Raw genomic sequence first — 18,645 nt, forward strand, 5'->3', positions numbered from 1 at the left:
TAAGCTAGCTGAATGTAACAAACACATAATATGTGTATAATAAGTATAAAATAAGTGTTTTATTGTTGAATTATTGGATATAGTGACTTTGCAGGTTTGTAGTGTGGATGACAAGTCTACAATTTCATTCTGATCTGATTTGTTCTAACCCGTCTCTGAAATGGTCAGCTTTTTCCCTTCCCTTTAGCTTTGGAGCAAATCAAGGTAATGAACTGGAGACTAAATGTGCACCAGAACTAGAGACTGGATGTGGACTAGAACCAGGCCTGCCTTCACTCCTGCCAGTATGGTAAGACCCTTAAAGCCCTGCCACGTGCTCTGCATTCACTACAATTCAATGACATAAGTACAATAGTTAGAACTGAAAGGACTACTTTGAGTGCAGTAGCTAGTTTGTACTGGAAGTACAATAGTTAGTATTATAAGTAGTACTTTGACAACAGTAGTTTGTTTGTACTGCAAGTACAGTAGTTGGTACTGTAAGTGCAGTAGTTTTTTAAGACTAAGTACAGTAGTTAGTACTGTAATTATTACTGTGAGTACATTAGTTTGTTAGTATTGTAAGGGCAGTAGTTTTTAGGACTATAAGTACAGCTGTAACCACTACTTTAAGTGCAGTCGTTTGTTAGTACTGCAAGTACAGTAAGTACAGTAATTTCATGACAATCCTCAAACCCTGTTGAATGATGATATTCATGAATATTTAACAGCAAAAGCATGTAGTTATTAATCAATCAAATGTACCAAGTTAACTGTATATTATTCACTTCTGAAGTATTTCAGTGTATTCCATCAAGCAGCATGTATTGAACACTCAACGGCAATGAAATATTAAAGTTATTTATTAGAGTTTCCAGTGTCAAGTTCCACATAAACACAGAGCACAATAATTATTACAGTACGGACAGTGTCAAAGATATGCAAAAATAATCATCTGTAAAAGAAAAAAAGATTCCCAGGAGTACCCGCTGTGGTACTTGGTGTACCCCAATCATTCAAATATACACGTATTAGCTTGGTGTTCCGTCTACTGTACAATTCATATTTTCTTTCAACATCCATTATTTTCGTACCCTTTGGTCCACAAAACGATTTCAAATCTGACAACATCTCAGTAGTAAGTTGAATATTCAATAGTGCTTCATTGTCAACAACAATAACACACACAGCTGCAGATTCAAGTTAGAAAAGACACAAATTCAAATAAATACACGCAGATAATAGTACTAATGTATTCATTTCCATGCACACAGTATTCCTGTACTACCTGAAATATTGTGAAAACCTAATTAAATATTAGATGTTTAATTCACACATTACAGTGGCATGGCCACAATATTCAATGGAGTTTGCAGATTTAAAAAAACAACAACATGAATTATCATATTTTTTCATGTTAGCATTGATGATAGCGATAAGCGCTGTAGCTATATTATTTTTATAGTTATTGTTACAGATGATCACGGCTCACATGACAAAGAAATAAAGTATTGTAGATATTTGGGGTATGACGAGAGCTGGCCAGACTGAAATGTGAAATGAGGGTAGGAAGCCCCGCCCCCTTTTCCAGTCTCAGCAGCAAGCATATCTGAGGATTTCCAAGCAGCTGTCACTGACTTCAAAGACCTTTGTGACTGCTAATGCACGTAATGTGAAAGTGGGTGGGATCGGAAGCGCGCACATTCGCACACTGTAAACCTTGCGTCGCTCGTTGACTCGAGACCTGGGGCTACAAGACGTGACGGAGCAGCACTTTGGATGTGCTTGCTCGTTACCATAGCAACAGCTCTTACAGCCCAGAAATGATGCAAACTTTTTCAAAACAGGTTGCAGGTTAGAAAAATTAGGGCTGTGAATCTTTAGGCATCGCACGATTCGATTCTTGTGGGTAGCGATTTAGTTCAGAATCGATTCTTGATTCAAAATCAATACTGTTTATCAACATTGGGTGCCAGTTCTATGATTAACTATATTCCTATAAAATAGATAAACCGCAGTGATACATTTATATATTACTTAAAAGAAAACTGGTTTTGTTAAGTAAAATTCTACCCAAACATTTAATAAAGTCAAATACAAATAAGGCAACAAGAGAATATTTTTTTAAGTAAATATGTACAGCAGAGATGATCATCTACATCAACTTTAGTAGCTAGACAGGACAGATTTAAGGGAAAAAAATGTTAAAAAAGTATTTATTTTTTTTTAAAATACCAAAAAAAAACCAACTATTTTTCATTTTTGTTTAATAGATTAAAAATCGTGATTCACTCGAAAATCTTTTTTTTGACACCCCTACTAAAAATTTATTTTTTTAAATTGATTCTTATTTAAAAAAGCAAGAAAGAAACAATTTATATACCGGTATATATATATATATATATATATATATATATATATATATATATAAAATTTAAAAAAAATTGTAAACACTTTTTTATTTATTTTAGAATCGGGATGAAGAAGAATCGTGATTCGAATGTGAATTGATATTTTTTTCGTCCCACAGTGTTGTGTGAGCAGACGCGTCCCACAGTGTCGTGTGAGCAGACGCGTCCCACAGTGTCGTGTGAGCAGACGCGTCCCACGGTGTCGTGTGAGCAGACGCGTCCCACAGTGTCGTGTGAGCACACATGTCCCACAGTGTCGTGTGAGCACACATGTCCCACAGTGTCGTGTAAGCAGACGCGTCCCACAGTGTCGTGTGAGCACACATTACAGTGTTGTGTGTCCTTGTGCCACTGAAGAGCATTATTGAACGGAGGAAAGACGTTCTAACACGTGAAGGACATCATAATTATCACACTTTCAAACTTATAAAACATTTCCAAATGTTCAAATCTCGTCTCAGCTCGTCCTCGTGAGTCCAATATCGACTACAGTCGTCACCTGCTATATCAATATATCATTAATATATCAATAATACGGTAGTATTGGTCGCTAGCTGGGACCACAACTCCTAAAGCCGGTGCAGAGTGATGTACAGTAAATGGGAGTATTTGTGGATGCAAACTTTAAAGGAAACATGAATATTGTGTACATAGAAAAGTTCTCATTGAGTGTTTGAGCAGTATGAATGTTGTGTAGAATTATTTTCTACACTGCGTAAAATCGATTAACCAAAACAGTTTCACAGAAACTGGACTTTTGTTTCCTGTGTCAGGAAACTAAATCTGTTCTCGCTGTACCGCATATTCCAAAGGCGACTTATGAGTCATGGTCAACGTTACACACTGCGCAGTGGAACGCCTTCTTTCTCGCTTTCCTTACTTTTCTTCCTGCGCCTGTAGCACACGATGGTTACCACGACGATGGCGATGATGAGCAGCAAAATAAGCAGGACGGCGCCTGCTATCACACCGACTGAATACACTGTTGTGGGGAAAATAGACACAAAGTTTTGGTGTTAGTACAGGACACAAAGGTACACGGTTGTGGTATTTGTAATCCTGTAAAGATGAAGAATTAAGATCTAATTCAATTACTAATCCACTAAATAATTGATAAAAAGTACTTTGAAGTAATTGGACAGTGAATACGAAAACATGAAGTAAGAAAATACTTCTTAAGACGGATAAGTGGACAAATAAATATTCATATATTCATTCAATATATAATATTCAAGTTTTTTCTTTATGTGTATGTGTAATACAAACCATGTGTTGCAATACACTGTTGTATTAATTACGGTTACTCAGACTGGTGTACTGTTTTATTACTATATTACTCTGACTGGTGCACGGTTGTTGTATTACTCACAATTATTCAGACTTGAGTACTATTGTTGTATTCCTGACAATTACTCAGACTTGTGTACTGTTGTTTTAATACTATCTATTACTCCAACTGCTGTACTGTTGTTGTATTACTTACTATTACTGGGACTTGTGTACTGTTGTTTTATTACTATTACTCCGACTGGTGTACTATTGTTTTATTACTAACTATTACTCCGACTGGTGCACGGTTGTTGTATTACTCACAATTATTCAGACTTGAGTACTATTGTTGTATTCCTGACAATTACTCAGACTTGTGTACTGTTACTTGAATACTATTGTTGTTTTATTACTTACAATTACTCTGACTTGTGTACTACTTTTGTATTACTTACAATTACTCTGACTTGTGTACTACTTTTGTATTACTTACAATTACTCTGACTTGTGTACTACTGTTGTGTTATTTACAAATACTCTTTCTTGTGTACTACTGTTGTATTACTTACAATTACTCTTATTTGTGTACTACTGTTGTATTATTTACAATTACTCTGACTTGTGTACTACTTTTGTATTACTTACAATTACTCTTGACTTGTGTACTACTGTTGTATTACTTACAATTACTGGGATTTGTGTTCTGTTGTATTATTACTTACAAGTATTGACTTGTGTACTACTGTTGTATTACTTACAATTACTGACTTCCGCACTACTGTTGTATTACTTACAATTACTGGGACGTCTGTACTGTTGTTGTTTTACATGTTTTTTGTTTTGTATTTTCATCACAGCAAGGTTTCACATGGTCAATATGTTTTGCTTTATTTCAAATATCGTAAGCAGCATCACAAGTCTTGTTTATGAATACTTTAATTAACGGATATTGACCAGATTTGATTAGATGTTCAACAATTCCATACTTCTGCTAATAATCCAATTACACTAAGTGCTAAATACACACATACAGTATATTTGTTTAAAATCTTAATAGTTTAATTATTATGCAATGTACTACATTTCGTAGCTGATGAAAGGATCAAAACGCACTACAAAGTTGTTTGAGTTTTGATTTTTTAAATGAATGGCCTTCATTGACAAACAAATCCTACAATAATTGTTTTGAGTGGTTTACATGATAGTTAATGTAATGAATAAATATTGATATTATGAAGATGTTTCGTTCCAAAAGACACTAAAATGAAGGTAACAGAAAAATGCTGCCCTGGACTACAGTTGCTGAAGATCATGCACGTATCAGTGAAAAGTGTTATGGATATTAGAAATAATGCGAGCCTTACCATCAAAGATGCTTTCTTTGTCGTCGTTGGAACACTGGGTATGGCTCGGCTTTCCCAGCTGTTTATCGATGCTTCGGCTGGGAATGAAGGCTTGAACCGTAAAACAGTAACTTTCCCCTCGGTCCAGGTTGGGTATTTCCATCACGTTGGTCTTGGAGATGTAGACTTTCTGAAAACACGAGCGCCAAAGATGCCTTCGCTTTTTCCACTTTCAGGCTTAATCGCTGACTTTGTCGAATGTGCCGTACCATGCCGGTGCTCTTATTCCTGCGGTACGTGACTTTGTACTGGAGCTGCTCCGAGAAAACGTCCCTGACGTTCATCTGCTGGTCGTCTTTGAACAAGGCCGTCAGAGGGTCCGTCACGAAGAGTGTCGTCTTCCTTTTGTCGCCGCTCACCTCCAGCTTGAACTCGGGTCTGCCGATATCCGCTGGAAAGTCAAAGTTTTTATTTTTTTTTATTTTTGCAAATTTTATTTTTTTTAAAAACCTCAAAAATCGCATGTACATAAGTATTCACAGCCTTTGCTCAATACTTTGTTGATGCACCTTTGGCAGCAATTACAGTCTTTTTGAATACAATACCACAAGTTTGACACGCCTATTTTTGGGCAGTTTCCTCTTTGCAGCACCTCTCAAGCTCCATCAGGTTGGATGGGAAGTGTTGGTTTTCATCCAGAATGTCTCTGTACATTGCTACATTCATATTTCCCTCTATCCTGACTAGTCTCCCAGAAACCATCGCCACAGCATGATGCTGCCACCACCATGCTTTACTGTAGGGATGGTATTTACCTGGTTTCCTCCAAACATGACGCCTGGCATTAACACCAAAGACTTCAATCTTTGTCTCATCAGACCAGATAATTTAGTTTCTCATGGTCTGAGAGTCTTTCAGGTGCGTTTTGGCAAACGTTTTACTGAGAAATGGAATGGCTTCCGTCTGGTCACTCTACCATACAGGCCCGTGTGGTGGATTGCTGCAGAGATGGTTGTCCTTCTAGAAGGTTCTCCTCTCTCCATAGAGGAATGCTGTAGCTCTGATAGAGTGACCATCAGGTTGTTGGTCTTCTCCCTGACTAGACTAAGATGAATGTACGGGGAAGTGTTGGATGAAAACCAACACTTCCCATCCAACCTGATGGAGCTCTAGAGGTGCTGCAAAGAGGAAACTGCCCAAAGATAGGTGTGCCAAACTTGTGGTATTGTATTCAAAAAGACTTGAGACTGTAATTTCTGCCAAAGGTGCATCAACAAAGTATTGAGCAAAGGCTGTGAATACTTTTGTGCATGTGATTTTTTTTTTAATACATTTGCAAATGAAAACAAAACAAAACCATTTTTCACATTGTAACTAAGGGGTATTGTGTGTAGAATGTTGAGGACAAAAATTAATTTATTACATTTTGAATAGGCTTTGACATCAACAAGTAGAAAAAAGTGAAGCGCTGTGAATGCTTTCTGGATGTAATGTATAAAAATTTAGCTGAATGTTCTGAATGAAAGGAATTGCTGTTCTAAATGTGTTCACTGGGTGTCGTGATAGCAATTGTGTTAGGACAGTGTTTTTCAACCTTTTTTGAGCCAAGGCACATTTTTTGCGTTGAAAAAATCCGGAGGCACACCACCAGCAGAAATCATTAAAAAACGAAACTCAGTAGACAATAAAAAGTCGTTGTCGCAATTGTTGGGTATGACTTTAAACCATAACCAAGCATGCATCACTATAGCTCTTGTCTCAAAGTAGGTGTACTGTCACCACCTGTCACATCACGTCGTGACTTATTTTGACTTGTTTGCTGTTTTAGTTCTTGTCTTGCGCTCCTATTTTGGTGGCTTTTTCTTTTTTTTTGGTATTTCCCTGTAGGAGTTTCATGTCTTCCTTTGAGCAATATTTCCCGCATCTACTTTGTTTTAGCAATCAAGAATATTTCAATTGTTTTTATCCTTTGTGGGGACATTGTTGATTGTCATGTCCAGTGTTGGGTTAGTTACTGAAAAACAGTAACTAGTTACAGTTACTAGTTACTTTATTTCAAAAGTAACTCAGTTACTAACTCAGTTACTTACACCAAAAAGTAATGCGTTACTGTGAAAAGTAACTATTTAGTTACTTCTTCTACTTTTTTTTTTTAAAGCTCCCATTAATGCCCTTTTAGCCTTCATTTTAGTACTGTTATTGCACTGGAGAATAATACAATCTGTTGATCAACTTGACATACATTTGCATCACTGAACTCTGCTAAGTTACTTTGTAACGCGTTAGTCCCAACTCTGGTCATGTCATGTTCGGATGTACATTGTGGACGCCGTCCTTGCTCCACAGTAAGTCTTTGCTGTCGTCCAGTATTCTGTTTTTGTTTACTTTGTAGCCAGTTCAGTTTTAGTTTCGTTCTGCATAGCCTTCCCTAAGCTTCAATGCCTTTTCTTAGGGGCACTCACCTTTTTGTTTATTTTTGGTTTAAGCATTAGACATCTTTTACCTGCACGCTACCTCCCGCTGTTTCCGACATCTACAAAGCAATTAGCTACCTGCTGCCACCTACTGATATGAAAGAGTATTACACGGTTAAGCTGCCGAGCTCTAGACAGCACCGACACTCAACAACAATACATCATTTGCAGACTATAATTACTGGTTTGCAAAAAATATTTTTAACCCAAATAGGTGAAATTAGATCACCTCCCATGGCACACCAGACTATCTCACGACACACTAGTGTGCCGCGGCACAGTGGTTGAAAAACACTGTTAGGCAAGCAAACAGTTTATACCAGGGACAAGCAAGAGGTACACAATAAAGCATGGCTGCGGCTCCGCGACCTAAATGAAACGAAAAACCTGCCGTTTTACGTGTGATGGTACTGCTTCGAATACGTCGTTTTTTGACTAATTTCCCCAAAATGTCTCAAAAAAATAAACGTGAACAAAGAGTGTAAGTCAACCCTCTTCAATAATTTCTACCTCCGTTGCTGATAGTTTGGGTAGAAATAACCAATTAGATATTTGACACCTAGAAGAGTTTTTATCTATTATTTGTTTTGTTCAATTCCAGAGAGGCTGTGACTTTAAGTTCGATGATTTTGTAAATACACTTGAGACAAAGTCTGAGTTCATTGTGTTTTTAAAACTGCACCAATTTTTTTCGTCAGAATTTTCAACTAACTCGGAAGTGTTTTGCAAAGAGGATTATTTGTGATATGTACATTTTCCGGATGTGCTTGTTCATTTTTGGCAAAAGTAAAAAAAAGAAAACAATCTGAAGTTGCCTTTATTTCTAAGTTATCATGCCATAAAATAATAATATTTTATATTATTATGTGAACATGATAATATTAAAACTATTTGGTTTGTTTAATCAAACGATAATGTACAGACATGTTCTACATGAAAGTATCCTTAAATTACTTCTGTATAAAAATGTAATAACATTAAATTAACTTGACTATCTTTGGGAGTAGACACAAGACTATTATTTATTTAACTTATAATATACTACAATAATCATGCGGTTACTGCTTCATAATGCCACATTTTAATAACGTTTCTTAATCAATATAAGGGCTAAAACGTTTTTTACACTTTCAATTCCTTTGGTTATCTGTGATACATTCACTAGCCACTAGAGGACAATGTTCTCTTACAGTTACACCTCATCCATCCATCCATTTTCTACCGCTTGTCCCTTTTGGGGTCGCGGGGGGTACTGGAGCATATCTCAGACAAAACGATATGTTTGTCTATATTTATATATTTTTTTTTCATCATGCACTTTGCGCACCATACAACCGAGCTACAGTATGCTAACCTTAGCAGGCCCTCATCATTATTAGCCTTCATTCTCAGTGTGCTTATATTAATAATAATAAGTGAATGTGAGTGTAAATGTTGTTTATCTGTGATGAGGTGGCGACTTGTCCTGGATGTACCTCGCCTTCCGCCCATGTGCAGCTGAGATAGGCTCCAGCACCCCCCGCGACCCCGAAAGGGACAAGCGGTAGAAAATGGATGGATGAATGGATGGATGGATATGTCCTGTAAAGTTCTAAAGACTCACTGCAGACAAAACTACCGTATACCCCAGGGGGGTCCAAAGTGTGGTCCGAGGGCCAATTACGGCACGCAGCCAATTTTATTAACGGTCTGGGGCACATTTAAAAAATACTATTTAAAAAAAACAAAACATAAAAAGTGGAATAAAACAGCAAACAAGTGAAATGTAATGAGAAAGTGTCGCAATATTGACACTAATAACACAAAGCTGCCATGCAGGCAGTTTTTTGTTTGCTTTAAAACAGTCATTGCTCCAAAAATAATAAAACCTTATAATCCACAAATACATCTGCAATTGACCTACAGATTTAAGTGTTGAAAGTAAAAATAATAAATATTTTTATATGACTTATTTTTAACACTTTGAGTGGGGGCCTTTTGGATGTCATTTAATGACATTGTTCAAAAAATAATAATGAATCAAAAGAAATGTTATGAATAATTTATTATACATTATTATATTTGTATCTATTTACTTACCTCAAATATTCTATTTTGAGAAACATTACGGGGACATTTTTTTGCATAGTTTGTGTTTTTACCATTAAAATATTTGGGGTTTTTTAAGGAAAAATATATGTGTGTGTGTGTGTGTGTGTGTGTGTGTGTGTGTGTGTGTGTGTGTGTGTGTGTGTGTGTGTGTGTGTGTGTGTGTGTGTGTGTGTGTGTGTGTGTGTGTGTGTGTATATATATATAACCCTTATGGCAACAGATAGATCTGAAATTGGTCTATAAATATTTTAGTGTTAGAAGTAAAAAAAAAAAATTAACATTTAACTTATTTTTAACACTTAACGACTGAGACCTTTTTGGGTACCCGGGACCTTTAACATTCACCAAAATTGATTGCAATACATTGGTTTTTAAAATTTCAAAATAGCCCCCGCTGCTTTCATTTTTCAGTGAATTTTCTCGAGGCCCTTAGTGGAAAAAGTTTTGGACGCCCCTGCTTACCACCTGTGTAAACACAGCAGTAATATATAAACACAGCAGTAATATATAATCACAGCAGTACTATGTAAACATAGCAGTACTATATAAACACAGCAGTAACATAGCAGTACTATATAAACACAGCAGTACTATATAAACAGCAGTAATATATAAACACAGCAGTACTATATAAACAGCAGTAATATATAAACACAGCAGTAATATATAAACACAGCAGTACTATATAAACAGCAGTAATATATAAACACAACAGTAATATATAAACAGCAGTACTATATAAACACAGCAGTACTATATAAAAATAGTAATTTAATGTTGATACAATACTACCAGGATATTTATGTCGGAGAACTTAATGAGGTTATATGTAAAAACAAGTGCATAAAGCAAACTTACTGTCCTTGTAGGGGCAGAATTTTGGCGATCTTGTGTAGGGGAACTCGATGAGGTCAGAGGTCGCTCCCAGTGGGGGTTCAGACAGGATGTCTGCCACATAGCAAGTGTTGACGTCAGTCAGAGAGCTGGTCAGGTCACAAGTAGTTGCTGAAGTCCGTATGCAGTTAGAGTTCCTCTGTTTGTTCCCGCCAAGCCTGCAAAGTCAACAAGCAGCTTTTAAACCAGTGAAGACGTAAATAATCCTCATTTGATCGTGTCAACAACTCAACTATTCCACAAAGTCACTCTTCAGTAAATATTACGCTTTTCAAACTTAGTAGCGTATGTAGTGGTGTCACTACTCGTACTGCATATAGTGGTTGTACTATTAGTACTGTATATAGTGGTGTCACTACTCGTACTGCATATAGTGGTTGTACTATTAGTACTGTATATAGTGTAGGCACTATTCGTACAGTTTATAGTGCTATACGTACTGTATATAGTGGTTGTATTATTAGTACTGTATATAGTGGTGTCACTACTCGTACTGCATATAGTGCTATACGTACTCTATATATAGTGGTTGTATTTTTAGTACTGTATATATTGGTGACACTACTCGTACTGCATATAGTGCTATATGTACTCTATACAGTGGTGGCAGTATTAGTACTGTATATAGTGGTGACACTATTAGTACTGCATATAGTGGTGACACTATTAGTACTGGATATAGTGGTGTCACTATTAGTACCGTATTTTTCGGAGTTTTAGTCACACCGGAGTATAAGTCGCACCTGCCGAAAATGCATAATAAAGAAGGAAAAAAACATATATAAGTCGCACTGGAGCCCGGCCAAACTATGAAAAAAAGTGCGACTTATAGTCCGAAAAATACGGTACTTTCTATAGTGGTGTCACTATTAGTACTGTGTATAGTGGTGTCACTACTCGTACTGCATATAGTGTACTGTATATAGTGGTTGTACTATTAGTACTGTATATAGTGGTGTCACTACTCTTACTGTATATAGTGCTATACGTACTGTATATAGTGGTGTCACTATTAGTACTGTATATAGTGGTGTCACTGTTAGTACTGTGTATAGTGGTGTCACTGTTAGTACTGTCTATAGTGGTGTCACTGTTAGTACTGTGTATAGTGGTGTCACTGTTAGTACTGTATATAGTGGTGTCACTGTTAGTACTGTGGTACTAACAGTGTATAGTGGTGGTAGTATTAGTACTGTATATAGTGGTGGCAGTATTAGTATTGTATATAGTGGTGGTAGTATTAGTGCTGTGTATAGTGGTGGTAGTATTAGTACTGTGTATAGTGGTGGTAGTATTAGTACTGTGTATAGTGATGGTAGTATTAGTACTGTGTATAGTGGTGGTAGTATTAGTACTATGTATAGTGGTGGCAGTATTAGTTCTGTGTATAGTGGTGGTAGTATTAGTACTATGTATAGTGGTGGCAGTATTAGTTCTGTGTATAGTGATGGTAGTATTAGTACTGTGTATAGTGGTGGTAGTATTAGTACTATGTATAGTGGTGGCAGTATTAGTTCTGTGTATAGTGGTGGTAGTATTAGTACTATGTATAGTGGTGGCAGTATTAGTTCTGTGTATAGTGATGGTAGCATTAGTACTGTGTATAGTGGTGGCAGTATTAGTACTATATATAGTGGTGGTAGTATTAGTACTGTGTATAGTGGTGGTAGTATTAGTACTATGTATAGTGGTGGCAGTATTAGTTATGTGTATAGTGATGGTAGTATTAGTACTGTGTATAGTGGTGGTATTATGAAATTATACCATGTGTGTGTGAATATTAGGCAGAAGTTCATCCATTTCCAAACGTTCTTCATGAGTCATGTAATGAGTCAAGTTTTCTTAGTTTAGCAGCGATCTCACTGTGTATCAACTGAGCACCTTATGGTCACATGTGGAGTCTTACAAGGATCAGTTCTTGGCCCTGCATCTACTGTATATGCTGTCGCTAGGCAACGTTATACACATGTATGTACGTATGTATGTACGTACGTACGTATGTACGTACGTATGTTCCAAGAATGGCAACTTATTAGTGATTCCTACAGCCCAAAAAAAGTCAGCAAGCTCTGGAGTGTTTTCTATTGGGGCTCCAGGACTCTGGAATGTCCTTCCAGTAACAGTTAGATGTTACCTCAGGAGAAGCATTTAAGTCCCGCCCTAAATCTCCTTTCTATACTCTGGCTTTTAAATAGGCTTTGTTTAGACCGGTGGACCTGCCGTATTTCTACTCTAGTGACAGGACACACCTGCTGTCAATCATCATTTAGTGACAGGAGACACCTGCTGTCAATCATCAATTATTGACAGGACACACCTGCTGTCAACCATCAATTATTGACAGGACACACCTGCTGTCAATCATCAATTAGTGACAGGACACACCTGCTGTCAATCATCAATTAGTGACAGGACACACCTGCTGTCATTTATCAATTAGTGACAGGACACACCTGCTGTCATTTATCAATTAGTGACAGGACACACCTGCTGTCATTTTTCAATTAGTGACAGGACACACCTGCTGTCATTTATCAATTAGTGACAGGACACACCTGCTGTCATTTATCAATTAGTGACAGGACACACCTGCTGTCATTTATCAATTAGTGACAGGACACACCTGCTGTCATTTTTCAATTAGTGACAGGACACACCTGCTGTCAATCATCAATTAGTGACAGGACACACCTGCTGTCAATCATCAATTAGTGACAGGACACACCTGCTGTCAATCAACAATTAGTGACAGGACACACCTGCTGTCAATCATCAATTAGTGATAGGACCCAACTGATGCCAATCATCAATTAGTGACAGGACACACCTGCTGTCAATCATCAATTAGTGACAGGACACACCTGCTGTCAATCATCAATTAGTGACAGGACACAGCTGCTGTCATTTATCAAATAGTGACAGGACACACCTGCTGTCAATCATTAATTAGTGACAGGACACACCTGCTGTCATTTAGTGGTGTTTGAAAGCACAGTGAGGAACTTTCTTCTCCTTATCTGTAAGTTTAGACAGATGCATTATTATTACTACGACTACTACTCGTTTGTTTTTTTTTACTTCCATTCCTGTTTTTATTCCTACACGTATTCCTTTTTTTATTCCTACTTCCATTCCTCTTTTTATTTCAACATCCATTCTTTTATACTCCTACTCCCTGTCCTTTTTTATTCCTACTTCCATTCCTTTTTTTATTTCAACTTCCATTCAGTTTTTTTATTCCTACTTCCCCATTCCTGTTTCTATTCCTACTTCCATTGTTTTTTCTATTTCAACTTCCATTCATTGTTTTATTCCTACTCCCATTCCTTTTTATTCCCACTTCCATTCCTTTTTATTCCTACTTCCATTCCCTTCTATTCCTACTTCTATTCCTTTTTATTCTTACTTCCATTCCTGTTTCTATTCCCGCTTCTATTCATTTGTTTCTTCCTACTCCCATTCCTGTTTATTCCTACTTCCATTCCTTTTTATTGCTACTTCCATTCCTGTTTCTATTCCTACTTCTATTCATTTGTTTCTTCCTACTCCCATTCCTTTTTATTCCTACTTCCATTCCTTTTTATTGCTACTTCCATTCCTGTTTCTATTCCTACTTCGATTCATTTTTTCTTCCTACTTCCAATCCTTTTTCTTCCTACTTCCATTCCTGTTTCTATTCCTACTTCCATTACGTTTCCCCTGCTTCCATTCCTGTTTTTATTCCTACTTCCCCATTCCTGTTTGTATTCCTACTTCCATTCCTTTGTCTATTTCAACTTCCATTCATTGTTTTATTACTACTTCCATTACCATTTTATTCTTACTTCCATTCCTGTTTCTATTCCTACTTCGATTCATTTTTTCTTCCTACTTACATTCCTTTTTCTTCCTACTTCCATGCCTGTTTCTATTCCTACTTCCATTATTTTTTTCCCCTGCTTCCATTCCTGTTTCTATTCCTACTTCCATTCATTTTTTTCCTACTTCCATTCCTTTTCATTCCTACTTCCATTCCTGTCTCTATTCCTACTTTCATTCATTTTTTCCTATGTCCATTCCTTTTTATTCGTACTTCCATTCCTGTTTCTATTCCTACTTCCATTCCTTTTTACTCGTACTTCCATTCCTGTTTCTATTCCTACTTCCATTCATTTTTATTTCTTCCTACTTCCATTCTTTTTTCTTCCTACTTCCATTAATTTCTTTTCTTCCTACTTCCATTCTTTTTTCTTCCTACTTCCATTCATTTTTTCTTCCTACTTCCATTCCTGTTTCTATTCCTACTTCCATTATTTTTCCCCTGCTTCCATTCCTGTTTCTATTCCTACTTCCATTCATTTTTTCCTACTTCCATTCCTTTTCATTCCTACTTCCATTCCTGTTTCTATTCCTACTTTCATTCATTTTTTTCCTATGTCCATTCCTTTTTATTCCTACTTTCATTCCTGTTTCTATTCCTACTTCCATTCCTTTTTATTCCTACTTCCATTCATTTGTTTTTCTTCCTACTTCCATTCTTTTTTATTCCTACTTCCATTCATTTTTTTCCTACTTCCATTCCTTTTTATTCCTACTTCCATTCATTTTTTTTCTTCCGGCTTCCATTCCTGTTTCTATTCCTACTTCCATTACTTGTTTCCCCTGCTCCCATTCCTGTTTCTATTCCTACTTCCATTAATTTTTTCCCTACTTCCATTCCTTTTTATTCCTACTTCCATTCCTGTTTCTATTCCTACTTCCATTCATTTTTTTCCTATTTCCATTTCTGTTTCTATTCCTACTTCCATTCCTTTTTATTCCTACTTCCATTTATTTTTGTCCTACTTCCATTCGTTTCTATTCCTACTTCCATTCCTGTTTTTATTCCTACTTCCATTCCTTTTTATTCCTACTTCCATTTATTTTTGTCCTACTTCCATTCGTTTCTATTCCCACTTCCATTCCTGTTTCTATTCCTACTTCCATTCATTTTTTTCCTACTTGCATTCCTGTTTCTCCTCCTGCGAGCACTTCCATGCATTCCGTTGCACAAGTCTTTTCTTGTCACCCTTTTGTCCCAGCTGCCTTTCAAGTTGTTTATTTTTCTCCTTTTTGTCCTACAGCGGGCGGCGTGGCTCAGATGGTAGAGCGGCCGTGCAGGATCTGGAGGGTTCCTGGTCCGGATCCAGATTGCGCCATCCTAGTCACTGCCGCTGTGTCCTTGGGCCAGACCCTCGCTGCCAGTGGCGCTCACACCTTCTCAGTGTAAAAACACTTAAAAGTGCTTTTTAAATCTAATCCATGTTTGGTTTTTTCCAGTCAATTGTGTTCCTCCTCATTGTTTCTAAAGAAATGTGTTGCAGGGGCAAACGTTAACGACACACTATTGCAGCACATTTTGCAGTAAACGAGGTGATGAGGATTGATTTGATATCATGTGTCTCAGATGATTCTCCCAGATGGACTGAAAGGACTTACACGAAGAACTCCACGGTGTAGGAGTAATCGCTTGGGAACGGCTGCCAGGTCAGAATGCTTTTAAAGTTTGTGGATTTCCAGGTGACGTTCTGTGCTGTGGGATAGAGGCCTGTGGAATAATCAGACAGCAAATGTTTGGAATACTTTGAGCAATATTAACTGATGAACATTGATAATTTAAGGAGCAAAAACATCTTAAATAACACACGTAATGACATAATTACTTGCAAATATATTGTTCGTATGTACATGTCGCGCTTATGAGTCACTTCAAGGCCTGTGAATAAATACATCACCATGACAACGCTCATAACTTCAATGAAAATAATGGAAAAATATCGTTTTAACTGGGAATATTGAAAAACAAATGTAGTTTAAATGAAAATGGTGACAAACAACGTTTGGGTGAAAATGAGGAAAAATATTGTTAAAGTGAAAGTAATACAAAATAAATGTATTTTAAGTGACGACGATAAACAAAGTTGAAATAATACAAAATAAATTTAAGTTAAATACTCATTATAATTGATGTATTGTAGGTTAATTTGAAAAAGACTAACATTTAAATGAAAATAATTTAAAAACATAATTTGGGCGAAAATAATTTTCAAAAATAGATACTTCAATTTAAAATAATACAAAAATGATGTAGTTGAAGTAGAAATTATGATTAATAAATAAAGTTTAAGTGACAATAATAATTTAAAAACATAATTTGGGTAAAAATATGTTTAAAAATACATAGTTCTATTTAAAATCATACAAAAATAATGTAGTTAAAATGAAAATTATGATATAAAAATTATGATTATAAATACAGTTTAAGTGAAAATAATTTAAAAACATATAATTTGGGTGTTTACATAGTTCAATTTAACAAAACACAAAAATAATGTAGTTAAAGTGAAAATTATGATGAATAAATACAGTTTAAGTGAAAACAATAATTTAAAAAATGGTTTGGGTAATGGCAAAAATCGTTTAAATTAAAAAAACAAAATCTAGTTTAAATGGAAAATATACATATATACTGTATATATAGTTCAATTTAAAATCATACAAAAAATGTAGTTATAATGAAAATTATGATATGAAAATTATGATTAATAAATACAGTTTAAGTGAAAATCATAGTTTAAAAACATAATTTGGGTGAATTTTTTTTTTTTTTTTAATATTTCAATTTAACATAACACAAAAATAATGTAGTTTAAGTGAAAATTATAATGAACAAATATAGTTTAAGTGAAAACAATAATTAAAGGATGGTTTGGGTAATGGCAAAAATCGTTTGAATCAAAAAACAAAATCTAGTTTAAATGGAAAGTATACATATATAATGTATATGAAGTTTGGGTGAAATATTAGGTTTAAGTTATAATAATAAAACAAATGTAGTTTAAGTGAAACAAATACAAAAGTTGATGTAGTTTAGATGAACTTCACAAGAAATATAATTTAGTAGACAATACAAATAAGTATTTGTTACTATTCGTCACTATAAACACGCAGAAGCGATTAATTGGTGAAGTACTTAAAAAAATCACAGTAGTGTTGTTATTTTTAACAATTTAAATCGATAAAAAAAAATCAACACTACTGTGATTTTCCTAACTTGTCCTTTTGTATCATTTAGCATCATTTGAATAAAACTACACAATTGTTAAAGCATGTTATGGAAATTAATATCATTTTTAACTTCAAGTATTTATGTTTTTTCGTTACTATCAAACGAACGTTTTTTTGGTTTTTTTTTGCTAAATGAATTCCAAATGCTTTCTCATGCAAGAAGCATAAACAATCATTTGAAGAGACATGAGGCCATAAAAACAAACAATAATTAGCTACGGCGGGTTAGTTTCAATGAAGTAAAAGAAGTTTATGATCGCGTTTTGTTAAATATTAAAAAAAAGTCACCTGAGACGGTGGTCCCCAGAAGGACGATAAAAAGCAGCAGGGAAGAAGACAATGTTCCTTTTATCTTCAACATTTTAAAAATCCACAAAGTTTATCTGGGGAAAAACGTGTACTTTGTCTTCACAGGTACTCGCAGTACTTGTACATCAGTACCACAATACTCTACTAAGCCTTGCAGTGACGTCACAAAGACCTCCCACACAACCCAGCAGCCACCGAGGTTTGCCCTTACAAGGAACGTCCGACTCTGACGTCACTGGTTACCGGAAGACGCGGTTGAGGTCACCTTACTTTCCTTTATGTGTAAAATGTGTGAAATTGATGAAGGCTGACGTAAAAATATGGACAATGTTAATAGACTCACACATTTTAATGTTGTGGAGGATGTCATTCAAACTTTAAAAATAATAATATTGTAATTATTCAAGTGAAACCTCGATCTCCAGAGAATATGCAAATTCAATGACAAGGTTACAGTGCTCATTGGATAAAGTTTTACTGCATTAATTTACTACATCACTGTACTGTATTAACATATCGAATAACATTACTGATGTACTATATTAAGTCACGATATCACAGTACTAATATTCTCTATTAATTAATGTTACATTCATGCATAAAATCACATCACTGCTGTACTGCATTAAATTACAACATCACAGTACTAATGTACTGTATTAACTTATTACATTACTACAGAAAATAACATTACATTACTACATAAAATTACATATTACATTGCTGCAAAAAATAAAATAATGCATACAATTACATATTGCATTACTACATCAAATTACATAGTACATT

At 35.6% G+C, this 18,645-nt stretch overlaps 1 protein-coding gene across 1 annotated transcript; it reads right to left on the reverse strand.

The window, feature by feature from the left end:
* Window positions 1–2,607: 2,607 nt before the first annotated feature.
* Window positions 2,608–18,000, reverse strand: f3a (coagulation factor III, tissue factor a). Its single transcript, XM_061965089.1, has 6 exons — window positions 17,836–18,000; window positions 15,919–16,027; window positions 10,426–10,619; window positions 5,272–5,453; window positions 5,024–5,192; window positions 2,608–3,372 (listed from the first exon to the last, which is right to left on the reverse strand). The coding sequence occupies exons 1-6, from the start codon at window positions 17,906–17,908 to the stop codon at window positions 3,227–3,229; spliced, it is 873 nt and encodes a 290-aa protein (XP_061821073.1). The 5' UTR covers window positions 17,909–18,000; the 3' UTR covers window positions 2,608–3,226.
* Window positions 18,001–18,645: the final 645 nt, after the last annotated feature.

Source organism: Nerophis lumbriciformis, linkage group LG07 (genome assembly GCF_033978685.3).
Source record: "Nerophis lumbriciformis linkage group LG07, RoL_Nlum_v2.1, whole genome shotgun sequence".
NCBI classification, from domain to species: Eukaryota; Metazoa; Chordata; class Actinopteri; order Syngnathiformes; family Syngnathidae; genus Nerophis; species Nerophis lumbriciformis.